This window comes from Amblyomma mixtum, chromosome 7 (assembly GCF_055824585.1).
Source record: "Amblyomma mixtum isolate Tamu chromosome 7, ASM5582458v1, whole genome shotgun sequence".
Lineage (NCBI taxonomy): Eukaryota > Metazoa > Arthropoda > Arachnida > Ixodida > Ixodidae > Amblyomma > Amblyomma mixtum.
In genome coordinates, this window is record NC_143018.1 from 59,101,600 (window position 1) to 59,113,944 (window position 12,345).

Sequence of the window (12,345 nt, forward strand, 5' to 3'; positions counted from 1 at the left end):
CAGTGGGAAGGAAAACGTCTCGACTTTGGACGTGCCGGGATACCGCACTTCTGGCAAGTGAATAGTCAATTACTCATTTATTTGAACATACTGCAGGCCCTTTTCGGGCCCATGCAGGAGTGTTTACAATGCATCAGTGATCAAACTGAGTAAAAACAATAATTCAAAAATACAGAGATGTTCGCTGACCCAAACACAAAAAGAGTAGGAGAGAATTAAACAGAAAAGTGAATTTGTTCGATATAATTAGGAAATAGTTCCACGGGCGTACACTTCACCGCATCTTCAGGCAATTTATTCCAATATGGTATAGCATCTGGAAAGAGGGAGTACTTGTGGATATTTACAGGGCTGACTGGTTGATGAAGTGTTTTACTATGGTTAGTTCTAGACGAGTGTTTGAATGGCGGGTGTAAGTATTGTGAATTGGCTATTTTAAAACGATTGTTCTCTGTGACAGGCTTTGTAAATTTGACTGATTTATTAGACTGGTAGCGCTAGTTCGGCGTGAATACTTTTGGCAAAATTTTTTTGATTGGGCCCCCAGAATATATCCGCATATTCTAGGGTTGGTCTTATAAAAGGCATTGAGTTTAATATGGACCGGCGTGTTACGGGGCTTTCTGCATAAATAATGTAATTTACCTGCAGCTTTAGAACAAATGGATTTGATGTAGGGCTCCCAACGGAGTTTTTTTTTTTCAGCTATATATACGACACAATCGTCTGCAAAAAGGCGATGCTGGATCGATGAACAAACACAGGAATGAATATAATTTATATAAATGGTTTGGTTTGGTTTATGGGGTTTAACGTCCCAAAGTGACTAAGGCTATGAGAGACGCCGTAGTGGAGGGCTCCGGAAATTTCGACCACCTGGGGTTCTTTAACGTGCACTGACATCGCACAGTACACGGACCTCGAATTTCTCCTCCAAAGAAATTCGACCGCCGCGGCCGGGTTCGAACCCGCGTCTTTCGGGACAGCAGCCGAGCACCATAGCCACTGAGCCACCGCGGCGGCTATTTATATAAATGTGGTAGAAAAGAGGCGCAAGAACTGATCCTTGGGGTACACCCGAATACGCATCCAGGTTCTGCGAAACGTATTCAACTATTTTAACACATTGTTTTCTGTTCTGCAAATAGCAGGAAATCCATGACACAATGTTGCGATCAATGCCAAAAGATAGAAATTTTGTTATAAGGTCATCGTGAGGAACAGCATCAAACGCTTTAGAGCAGTCTAAGAATATAGCATCTGTCTGGTAGCCTTCATTAATTGTGTTAGCGATGTCATGAGTAATTTCAGCAAGCTGCGTTACCGTTTAAACCCCTTTTCTAATATGAGATTATGGTTTTAGAAATAATGTGTTCCATCATTTTACAACTAGATCTTGTTAACGATATCGGACAATAATTATACAGTTCAGGCTTAGTCGCTTTGGGATGTTAAACCCCATAAACCAAACCAAACCAGTTTTAGAACCCGATTTGTGTACAGGAATTATTTTGGCACAGCGCCAGTCATTTGGAATTACGAGTGTTTGCAAAGATGCTGTGACAATTTTATGCAGGTATTTAGACACCCAGTCAGCGTATCGGTTTGGTTTGGTTTTGTGGGGTTTAACGTCCCAAAGCGACTAAGGCTATGAGAGACGCCGTAGTGAAGGGCTCCGGAAATTTCGACCACCTGGGGTTCTTTAACGTGCACTGACATCGCACAGTACACGGGCCTCTAGAATTTCTCCTCCAAAGAAATTCTAGCCGCCGCGGCCGGGATCGAACCCGCGTCTTTTGGGTCAGCAGCCGAGCACCATAGCCACTGAGCCACCGCGGCGGCAGTCAGCGTATCGGGCTAAAAATGTGTTTGAGATGGAATCAGGGCACGGAGATTTTTTGTCCAGTGTTTTTAAGAGAGAAAGGATTCCAGCTTCACTAATGATTAGTTCTGTCATAAATTCCTTCATTGTGTATGCGGGTAGAGAAGCGTGAGAGGCTGTTCTGGTGAAAACGGACTGAAAAGACTTATTGAATTCATTTGAAATATAATCAGGATTACTTATGGTGTCGCTGAAATCTGTACTGATGGAACCAGTTGACTGCTCTTCAGATAAGCACCGCCAAAACTTATGAGGGTTATGGGCCATGAAGGAAGGCAGCGTCAATTCAAAGAAGCGAGTTTTTGCATCTCGGACTTTGCTTACAGTCAACAAGACTTGCAATGTCATTCTTGTTTCCTTCACCAAGACGCCCTAAACGTGCGCACTGTGTGTCAATATCGAAAAGTGCTCACTGCTGCTCAGCAAACCGACATTCGTGATCGGCGTTTCCATGTGTCCCAGCGTTTTTCTTACGGCCACATCCTTATTTTCCAGGACCCCAAGAAGCTGAACTCGCGGCTCATGCTTGGTGTGGGCGTGCTAGGGGCCACTGTCTTCGTGGCGCTTGTGGCCTTTGCGGTCGTCTCACTTGCGTGGCACTCTCAAACGCGCTCGTGGAACTCGTGCAAGACGCACGCCTGCCTCGCCTACTCGACCAGGCTCCTCGCCTCCATCAACGAATCGGTGAACCCGTGCCAGAGCTTCACGCACTTTGTCTGCGACGGCTGGCGGCAGAAAAACCGACCCAGCGTTTGGAGAGACCAGTTCATTTCCCTGTTGGACAAGGTGACCGCGTCGCTGAGGAGCATAGACGTGCCCACGTCGGGACAAAGCATGGAGCAGCGGGCCGCCCTCATGTACAGGAGCTGCGTCGATGTGCTCGAAGGGGAGAGAGACGAGCTGCCAGCCGTGAAGGATGCGCTGGCTGAGGCAGGCATCGTGTGGCCGAAGCCTTCCAAGGGCGCAGACGTGTTGTACACGCTACTCTGCAGCTCTCTCAAGCTGGGCTGGGACGTGCTCCTCGACTTCGACGTGGCGCCCGGTGACGGTGTAATCAAGCTACTTCCTGGCAAGTTCCTTTACTTCGTAATCAAGAGGAATACGCACTTTACGACCACCACGAATGAAGCTTACTTTGAGTTCCTGAAGGAACGCTTTCAATTTGAAGGCGAGGATAACGTCACGTACCAGGACACCCACGCGTCGGCCGAAGAAGCCTTGGCTTACCTATCTGAAGCTCATGACGAAATACCTGGTGAGCATAGCGCTGAGAGCTTTCTAAACACGGATGAGGTTGGCCTCACCGAAGTTAACTGGATGGCGGCGCTTCTAAAACTTCACATCAAGATGAACGGTAGCCTCACGCTGACGACCACGTCTCCCCATTATGTCGCGCGAGTGTTGAACCTGTGGCTGCAGAACGGGTCAGACTCATTCCATACATTGATCTCTTGGTGCACCGTTCAAGTGGCTGCCCTTTTCGCGAATAAAGACTTAATTTTCAACTATTACAACAGTGACTACACGGCGACACGAGTCTATCACAGGATTTTCTGCGTCACGAGAGCAATGTCCTTCTCCGGGAACACACTGTTCAACAAATACAACGCTGAAGTCCTCCAAGGCGAAGCACTGAATTTCGCAAAAAATATGGTTCTCTCCGTGGCAACCGCTTTTTTCCGCCGTCTTTCCAACTGGACGTACTTTGACGAAGGCATCACCGTGGTCAACAACTGGAGCTCTACAGAAACGGTCTTCCGTAACATCGAGCACACCGGAGAGGACGAAATCCCGGCTACAGATCAGATGCCTGACTTGAATAATTCGTTCGTGAGGAACTGGCAACAGTCAGTGCATGTCAGAAATTCAGCAAAATTCGAGTATGTGTTGCACTTTATGCTCGAGTTGGAGGTGAGCATCGTGTCCTACGACGAGCGACAATTCGAGCTGATGCCTTACGCTCTATCCTTCCCTCTATTTGATTCGCAACTGCCTCCGTCTTTAAACTACGGCGGCCTCGGAGCTGAGGTCGCCATGGCTCTGGGCAGCTTGTTCTTTTCCGCCTACTACGAAAGCAACGCTTCGCTCATTGAGCCCCTGATAGACTGCATGAAATCAGGCACGTCTGGCGATGTCTTTTACCTAGAGTATTACGCAAAACAAGTGGTCGGCTATGGCGCTCTTGTGGATGCCTACGATGCCGAAGAGAAGGCTTTGGACAACAGCGTCTTCGGTTTGGAGAAGTACAGCGGATTACAGATGTTCTTCATCTCGCTGTGTTACGTCAATTGCTATGGCAGCTCTCAAAACAGAGACGCCGACTCGATCTGCACTCTCGCTCTCCGGTACATGCCCCAGTTTGCCAAGGCTTTTCAATGCGCTCCCGGGGACCCGATGAATCCCATCAAGCAGTGCAAACTGTTTTGAGGTTTGTTTCTGTTCGTGATTCGACTTTCTTTTTGTTGCGCGTGATTCCTGCGTTACCGTGGTGTGGTCAATGGTGATGTGGCTATAAATGTTTATAGATACTGAACATGTGTTTAGAGAACTATGGAAATCACGAGAGCAGAAGGCGTCATCTTCTTTGTGTATATGTCGAGAGCCATTAACTTGCTTGTACTGGCGTATATTTTGGAGGATGAGACCAATGTGTGCTGAAGCGATCATATAAGTGTTCAAATATTGTCGAACAGTGGGATGTCATTGTGCCGCGAGCGGATAAAAAAAATGTATGGTGGTCTATCGGACCGCCCAAGCCTGATTCCGTTTTGGCAGTGGTCAAGACCGGCAACTTAGATTTAGAAGCTGCGCCTTTAAAAATGCTACTGCAAGTTTGCTGTCGCATGCGGTGGCGGATTTTTGATCTAGATATCTGTGGGTATTTGGAGGGTGCTCGCTGCATACAGTACGCTTGGTTCCAAGGGGTCGCCACTAGACTTGTACGAACTTGTCGTTGTACCTGATCCCGAAATGTCAGAACCTTGCTGCAGTTCAGGCTGCATTTCGAACCATGATGTCCAGAACGACATCGCAAATGCTTTTCCTGAGCATGATCAGGCACTGCTAGCGCTTCCGGATATGAAGTTGGACACCTTTAGCGGGTACTTTGTGACGACTCCATGATGAGATCAAAGAAAGATTCAATTAGGCAATTCCCGGACGCGAAGTTGAAAGCGCCGTTTACAATTTGAAACTAATAGTTTCTGCGGCCTGAATGTTTGAGCAGGTGGCCTTGTATCACTGATAACTGCAGTTTTAATGACTGGTGCGATCTTGACTCATTGACTTCTTTGGCGTCTGTATAGTCTCCACACACTTATGAACAGGGGTGAAACTGAAATTAAAACGAGACTTCGTACGAGCGATTATCTTTGGGAAACATTGCTTAATGAAAGTTTTGGCATCCGGACTATAGACAGTGATCCAGCAGGTTGGTAGTCCCCATCAGACAAGCAGGATGAAAGGACGATTCATTGTTACCAACATGCTTAAAGCGAGGTGATTGCTGGACGTTGTCTTGTGATGCTGCATGCGATGGAGTCGCCGTTCGCAAGTTGGATCCGGAAAGAGCGTTTGACTGCTTTCGACGTTGCCTTGTTTACAGTTATCCTTTACACAATGTAGAACCTACAGAACTGCAGAATGAACAAGGAAGGTGACCATGCGGCAGTATAAATAGTTAAATATTTCAGTGCTCTCAAAGGAAGCTCTGGTAATTCAGGAAAGTATTTGGGCGAGGCGAAATTCTAGAGGCCTGTGTACTGTGCGATGTCAGTGCACGTTAAAGAACCTAAGATATTCGAAATTTCCGGAGCCCTTCACTATCACCACAAAATCCGGTGTCGAAGGCACCGGCAGGCCCCTGGCTCTGGCACGTCCTCGAGAGCAACCTAGGAGGCAGGTATGCCACCTAGGTCACGTGACTTTAGTAAGCAAGCTGCCCTCCTCCTCAGGTAGTGAACGAGGGCTTTTAAAGCTATCGCTTTCTCAGTCGGACAGTTTAATGCGATTACAATAACCGCCCGGTTTGTCCGTATTGAATTTTTCTGATTGGTCGAGAGGGCGGTGACGCATCAGCGCCGCCTGGTTTGAAAGTCGGAGGACTACATTCTATTGAATTATCATCAGACGCAATTATACTAACCCGACCTTATCTTACACCTGTACGGCGGGATTTAGCACATTTGTAGCCGTCAGAAACGCAGCAGTGATTTTATGGTTTCGGAGCTCGTTGTTGTTGTTGTTCACCTTCTAGAATGGCGCATACCCACACAGGGGGATCGGCCAAGAAGAGGGGCTCGTAGCCTGCCGCGCGGCTCCAATTCTCATCTTCTTCTACGTGTGTCCGTTAGGCGCAACTTCTTCACTGCAATATGGCGAAGATAGCTTCTTCTGCCCATCGCCCTTCTTGTACGAAGCCGCCGTGCCGATCTAGCCATCAGCAATGACTCTTTCTGCCCACTCACTTTGCACCATGGTGAATGCGTTGGGCACGCCGAGCCTGTTCGTTCCGATCACATTATTCTAGTGCCGCCTCTATCCCCACCTCCCCCCTTCCCCTACCCCTTCCAGAGAGGCATGGGAGACTGCCCTCCTCAACTGCTCCTTGCTTGAGTCCCAAAGGGCTCTAGTGAAACGGGCGAGAGACGGGGCATTGTAATGCGGTGTCCCGGACTAGGGACGCCGACCATGTAGCGGGGCCACTCTGTGGCTCCCAAACTCTATTTCAGAAATTAAAAGTTTTCACCACCACCCCGTGTGCCACCACAGTCCCCGACAGCCTCAATGCCATCAGCCCGCCTCGTTACTTGGCCGCCTCATCACTGCCTTCACCACTTCCGTTGACAACGCCCTTTTGTCCTGATCGACGTGCCTAGCTCCTCGACTGGCTGCACAGATTCCGCACTTCTTTTTGCCGCCGCGGTGGCTCAGTGGTTATGGTGCTCGGCTGCTGACCCAAAAGACGCGGGTTCGATCCCGGCCGCGGCAGCTGGAATTTTTTTGGAGGAGAAATTCTAGAGGCCCGTGTACTGTGCGATGTCAGTGCACGTTAAAGAACCCCAGGTGGTCGAAATTTCCGGAGCCCTCCACTACGGTGTCTCTCATAGCCTTAGTCGCTTTGGGACGTTAAACCCCATAAACCAACCAAACCAACTAAACCAGCACTTTTTTTGACGCCATGCAACCATCGTCGGCCACTCTGTCCTCAGTCGTCAGGCGCAGCACTTCGCTCTTCGTGACGGTCTCCTCTACAGACGCAATTATATGCCAGACGGCCTAAGTGGCTGCTTCTCGAACCCCGCACCCCCACCAAGTGTGCGGCGGGATTTAGCACTCTTGTAACCGTCAGAAACGCAGCAGTGATTTTCTGGTTCCAGAGCTCGTCGTCTGCCCACCGGCAATACTTCTCGTCGTCTTCTGCGTCTAACCGTTCGGCGCAACTACTTCACTACACGCCTTAATCCTCGCACTAGGGCCCTCAATTCGCTGTAATTCACAAAAAATCTCAATTATTCCTAATTAATCCAACCACTATTCTGATCTAACCCACCCACTAATCCCCAATAATCCACCTTATTCAATTTTCTGGGTGGGCCTACTTGAAACATTTAGGGGGTTCTTTGGAATTTTTTGGGGTGGGAAAACTTCCAGAGGCTCTCAAATTGTTATTTCATAATGGGGTTAAAAAAGCCGAAGTTTATTTTTTTTTGTTGTGACGCTGTGGCATGCGACGCAAGCACTGCACTGTTCGATGTGCAGTGCTGGTACTTCTTTTGGTTCGCCAAATAGCTCATAGATTCCTCTCTTCGCGACGTTACCGTTACCGATGCGCCATGTAAGGCTCGCTCGTTCGTTGTCCACTATAGTATTCCCCATTGAAAATGTGCCAGGGTGTGTTAGTGGCGGGTTACGTTCTCTGAAGAGAGGTGAATTGTACAATCACATGTACAACGTTCTTTTCTCTGTTCCCTTATACAAAGACATCTACAGTGAGGGTCTTAAAGAGGATTCAAGTTTGTAATAGTATAAAAAAATTGCCGACAATTAGTAGTAGTAGTAAAAGACTTTTAATCGACCATAATTTACAGGCCGAGCATTTCGACCGCCTGGGCGACCAGAAGCCGCTGTTCTTCTTCCCCTTCAGCGCCAAGCCAGTCGAGCCAGGTGGTGATGGATAGAGAGGGTGGGGGGAAGGAACCCGACTGCTGAGCAGCCGGGCAATAGAATAGGCAATGGGCCAGGTCCGCATAGATACAGGGGCAGTTGGGACAGGAAGGGTCCGATCGATAGCGATAGAGGAAGAGGCGGGACGGGGTGATAACTGCATTCATCTGAATGTGCCGAAGAAGGCGAGACTCCGGCACCGTGAGTGATGGATGAGGGGGAGGGTAAAGGCGTTTGTCGAGGCGGAGCTCAAGGTAGACCTCTTTTATGGTGCGGCGAAGGGTGAGTCTCCCACCGTCCTCCGAGGGCTTGGGCCAGGGGATCAACGGTGCCCGGAAAAGTGTGTCGCGGGCGAGCTGATGGGCCAGCTCATTGCCGTCAATCCCTGAATGCCCAGGGACCCAGCGGAGGAAAACGATGGAAGGCTGCAGTGCGGAGACCGCTCGTTCGACCTCCTGTTGGAGAGAAGGGGTCAGGGTGCGTTTCTGTATGTGGTGTATAGCGGCTTGTGAGTCCGAATAGACTGTGTACTCTTGGAGAGAGGGAAGGAGGGAAAATGACTGGAGGGCATGCGCAATGGCGAGGACCTCGAGGGACAATGCGTCTGGAGGGTGTAGATACGGCCCGCTGGTGTGGGTTTCAGGAGCAGGGAGGTGTGGATGGTACAGGGCGTAGCCGCAGGAACCTCGAGGAGCCACGAAGGAGGCATCCGTGTAAGCTACACCCTGGGTATCAAAGAGAGGGGAATGGTGCTGTGCGGCCGCATGACGACGTCCGGCGTGCAGGACGGGGGACATGTTGGTCGGGAGGGGAAGGATACGAAGATTGGGGGCGGGGGTGGGAATAGGAGAGGTAAACGGGGAGATTGGAATGGGCGAGATACCCGCTTGAGTCAATAACCACTGACCCTGACGGGTAAGGGAAAGCCGGGCAAGCTGCGAGTCACGATGGAGACTGAGAAGAGAACGAAGAGGATGGAAGAGGCCTGTGGCAAAGAGCTTAGTGGTAGAGGTAGTGATAGGAAGGTTGAGAGCTGCCTTGTAGAGGCCCACAAGAGCAGTCTCGAGAGCGTTAAGTTGAGTCTGAGTGAAGGAAGCGTAGGGTGCAAAGTACAAGACCTTGTTGAGGGCCAGCGCGTGGGCAACTCGGCACGCGTGAGCCTCGTGGAGACCTGAGCGTCGAGTGACCACGCGCCGCAGGAGGTGAGTTACAGAGTGGCAGGTGGTGACAGCGCGGTGAAGGGATTGCACATTCTTAGCCGCATGCAAAGGGAAGCCAAGAACTTTGCACTGTGTGACGACAGGAATGGGAGAGCCAGAAAGGTGGAGAGAGACGAAGTGGTTGTGTGAGCGCTGGTAGGAGGAATGGCTGAGAAGGAGAAGCTCGGATTTCTCAGGAGCAGGAGAGAGACCAGCGGTGGTGAGAAAGGAGTCGATGAGATCTAGGCCACGTTGCAGGGTGTCCTGTACGTGACCGGGAGATCCAGATGAACACCAGAGAGTGATGTCATCGGCGTAAAATATATGATGCAGGTCGGGAATTTCAGCTAGCTGGGAGGCGAGAGGGGCCATAGCAAGATTGAAAAGGGTAGGAGAGAGAACCGCACCTTGAGGAGTGCCTCGGGTGAGGTTGTGGGGGTCGGACAGATAGGTGTCGACTCGAAAGCGAGCGACACGTTTAGAGAGGAATGAGCGGATATAACAGTACATGCGGGAGCCACAGTCTAGGGAGGCGAGTTGGGAAAGGATGTGGTCGTGGCAAACACCGTCGAAGGCTTTGCGAACATCGACGGTCACAAGGGCGTGAATTTGAGAGGGGGTAGGTGACAGAAACGTGTGCTGGAGAACCAGAAACATGTCCTGTGCACAGACGTGGCGTCGGAAGCCGATGAGAGAATGAGGGAAGAACTCCCTCGTCTCGAGAAAATTAGAGAGGCGAGTCAGGGCCATTCGCTCAAGGGTCTTACCAACACATGATGTCAGGGAGATTGGGCGGAGGTTAGAGAGAGAGGGAGGCTTGCCCGGCTTTGGAATCATAGAAATGAGGGAAAAGGTCCAGGAGCTGGGCAGGCAGCCGCTGTCCCATGCATCATTGTAGGTTTTAAGGAGGAATTCTTTGGCGCAGTCAGGAAGGTTGCGAAGTGTGGTGTATGTAATGGCATCCTCACCGGGAGCCGAGCGTGTAGCATTAGCAGCCAGAGCCGATTCGAGCTCCCGGAGAGTGAAGGATTGGTCCAGATCGGGGTTAGGTCCACCGCAATACACCGAGTAGGAGGGTGCCAGAGGGGGCGGGAGATAGAGAGAGGCGAGCTGATCAAAAACATCGGAGGGAGTTCCTTGAGTGAGGGCTTTAGCTAGAGTGGGAGCAAGGGCAGGCTTAGTGCCAAGGAGGGATTTGAAGAGAGACCATGTGGATCGCGAGTGCAATGCAGAGTCAAGACGGTCACAAAGAGCACTCCAACGAGAGTGCTCGAGGGAGGCGCAGTGGGCGACGATCTCGGCCCGCAAAGCAGTGATCCGGGAGGAAAGTTGGGCATTGTGTGGTTGGGAGCGAAAGGAGCGTTGAAGACGTTTACGGCGACGCCATAAACGGAGAAGGTGAGGATCTGGGTCTTGGATTGGGTAACGAGAGCGAACGCGACGGCTACTGGACGTTAGTTGGTGTGGTTTATTACCACCCTTCTTCCCGCCGACAATTACATTACTTCCTAATGTGAAATTTGAGCGCAGCTCATCAGTTACTTCAGCTTTTTGATAGATTGAGGCAAAGAATTCGAGCAAGACATGTATGTACAGTTACAGACAACTTGTTACACGTAATGCTGACCTGATCTTAAGCGATTCAAAAACAGCCGTCCAAAATTTGGCGAGGAGCAGAATATCTGTCACAGCGGCGCGATTGCTGAATCGGGCCGCGGGGCGAGGGACTACGGAGGCGGAAATTGTCTGGGTACGTGCACACTCTCGGAACCCTGGGAACGGGACGGCTCACATGAATGCTCGAGGTTTCGTCAGCCGAGTAGTTGAGCCGGACGTCCCGGGAAGGTTCATGAGAGATGGGCTGGTATCCTTTCATGACATTACTAATCATTTCAGACTTGAGCGGAGGATTTATCCACCCCCGGAGAAGCAATTGGTGAAGGCGCAGGAATGCGTCTGGCGACGATTGCAGACTAGATGTTTGTTTAACTCATACGTGTTGAGCAAAATCTACCCGCACATTCAGCCGGAGTGCAAATGGTGTCAGGAATTCGCAACCTATCACCACATATTATGGAGCTGCAGCAGCATAGCACCGCCACCGGCGGTTATTATGCGTGATCCTTCCCTCCAGCAGTGGGAGGCCGTGTTGGCCAGCTCAGACCCGGTCGTCCAGACCAGGGCCGTGGAGTGGGCCACCCAGGTCGCCGTCAGCCATGGGTTGATGGCCATCTAACACGGAATCGTCCACACATGCTCTCTGACGAAAATAAAGTTTTTCCATCCATCCATGGGGGCTTTAGATAGAGCAGCGCAACAGCGCCTCGGTAGCGACGGCAGATGCAGCGCGGAGTGCCTACCGCCACGACCACCCGCCGGCTTGAAGTGGAGGCCCATCTGCGGTCGCTCTGAAGGTCAAACGTGCCTACCGCCGTGGCCACGCGAAGAGGCTGAGACCTGGCGTAATATTGCTTACGCAATAAAAGTACTTTCCCTATAAGTGGTCACTGTTGCCACGGCTGTGAAGTGCGTGCGTATGCTCGTCTGGTCTTGCTTTAGTGTAGCAACACTGACCAACGTGTAGCGTAGCAACACCGACTCGGACATCACTGAGCACAGTAAGGGCAATTTGGAGCTCGAAGAGTTTTGTGGATGTGCCTGAAATGATAGGCCTCTTCGGCATGCGTTATGGTGCTTTATACACATAAAGGGGGTTACAATGATTGGATATGATTTCTTTCGAGTTCCATTTAATTCTATTGTTATTGCCCTAAGTACTGTACCTTAAATACATTTCTGTTTCACTTCTCGTTAATGAATGAAGGCTAATGTAAAAGGACGCTAAAAGGCAGGCGCTAAACGACAGCAGTAAAATGAAAGGAAATAAATTAGACCATCTCTTCAACATGCCGACATCACAGAGCACATGGGTGCCTTTTGCATTCTTTTTAACGCATTAGTGTAAAGGGTCTTGTTACGCAGAGAACCCGGCGGTGTATCTGGAGTGCCGACAAAGTCCGGATTGGTCGAGAGGATCGTGACGTCACAGGTGGAGCTGCGGAATTGGTAACTAAATAAAATATTGCGTAAATTGTGATT

General features: G+C 50.3%; 2 protein-coding genes across 7 annotated transcripts in view; one reads left to right on the forward strand and one right to left on the reverse strand.

Moving 5' to 3' along the window:
• The window catches only part of LOC149336191 (uncharacterized), a 416,214-nt gene that overhangs the window by 248,437 nt on the left and 155,432 nt on the right, over window positions 1–12,345 (reverse strand). The gene's annotated exons all lie outside the window — the stretch shown is intronic.
• On the forward strand, window positions 2,405–4,563 carry LOC149336198 (endothelin-converting enzyme 1-like). The gene has a single exon (XM_089554093.1). It carries the CDS (start codon window positions 2,405–2,407, stop codon window positions 4,307–4,309), a length of 1,905 nt encoding a protein of 634 aa, XP_089410219.1. The 3' UTR covers window positions 4,310–4,563.

What these genes read in the sequence shown, in the direction of transcription:
- LOC149336198 (XM_089554093.1), top strand. Translation starts at nt 2,405, where the DNA reads ATGCTTGGTGTGGGCGTGCTAGGGGCCACTGTCTTCGTGGCGCTTGTG.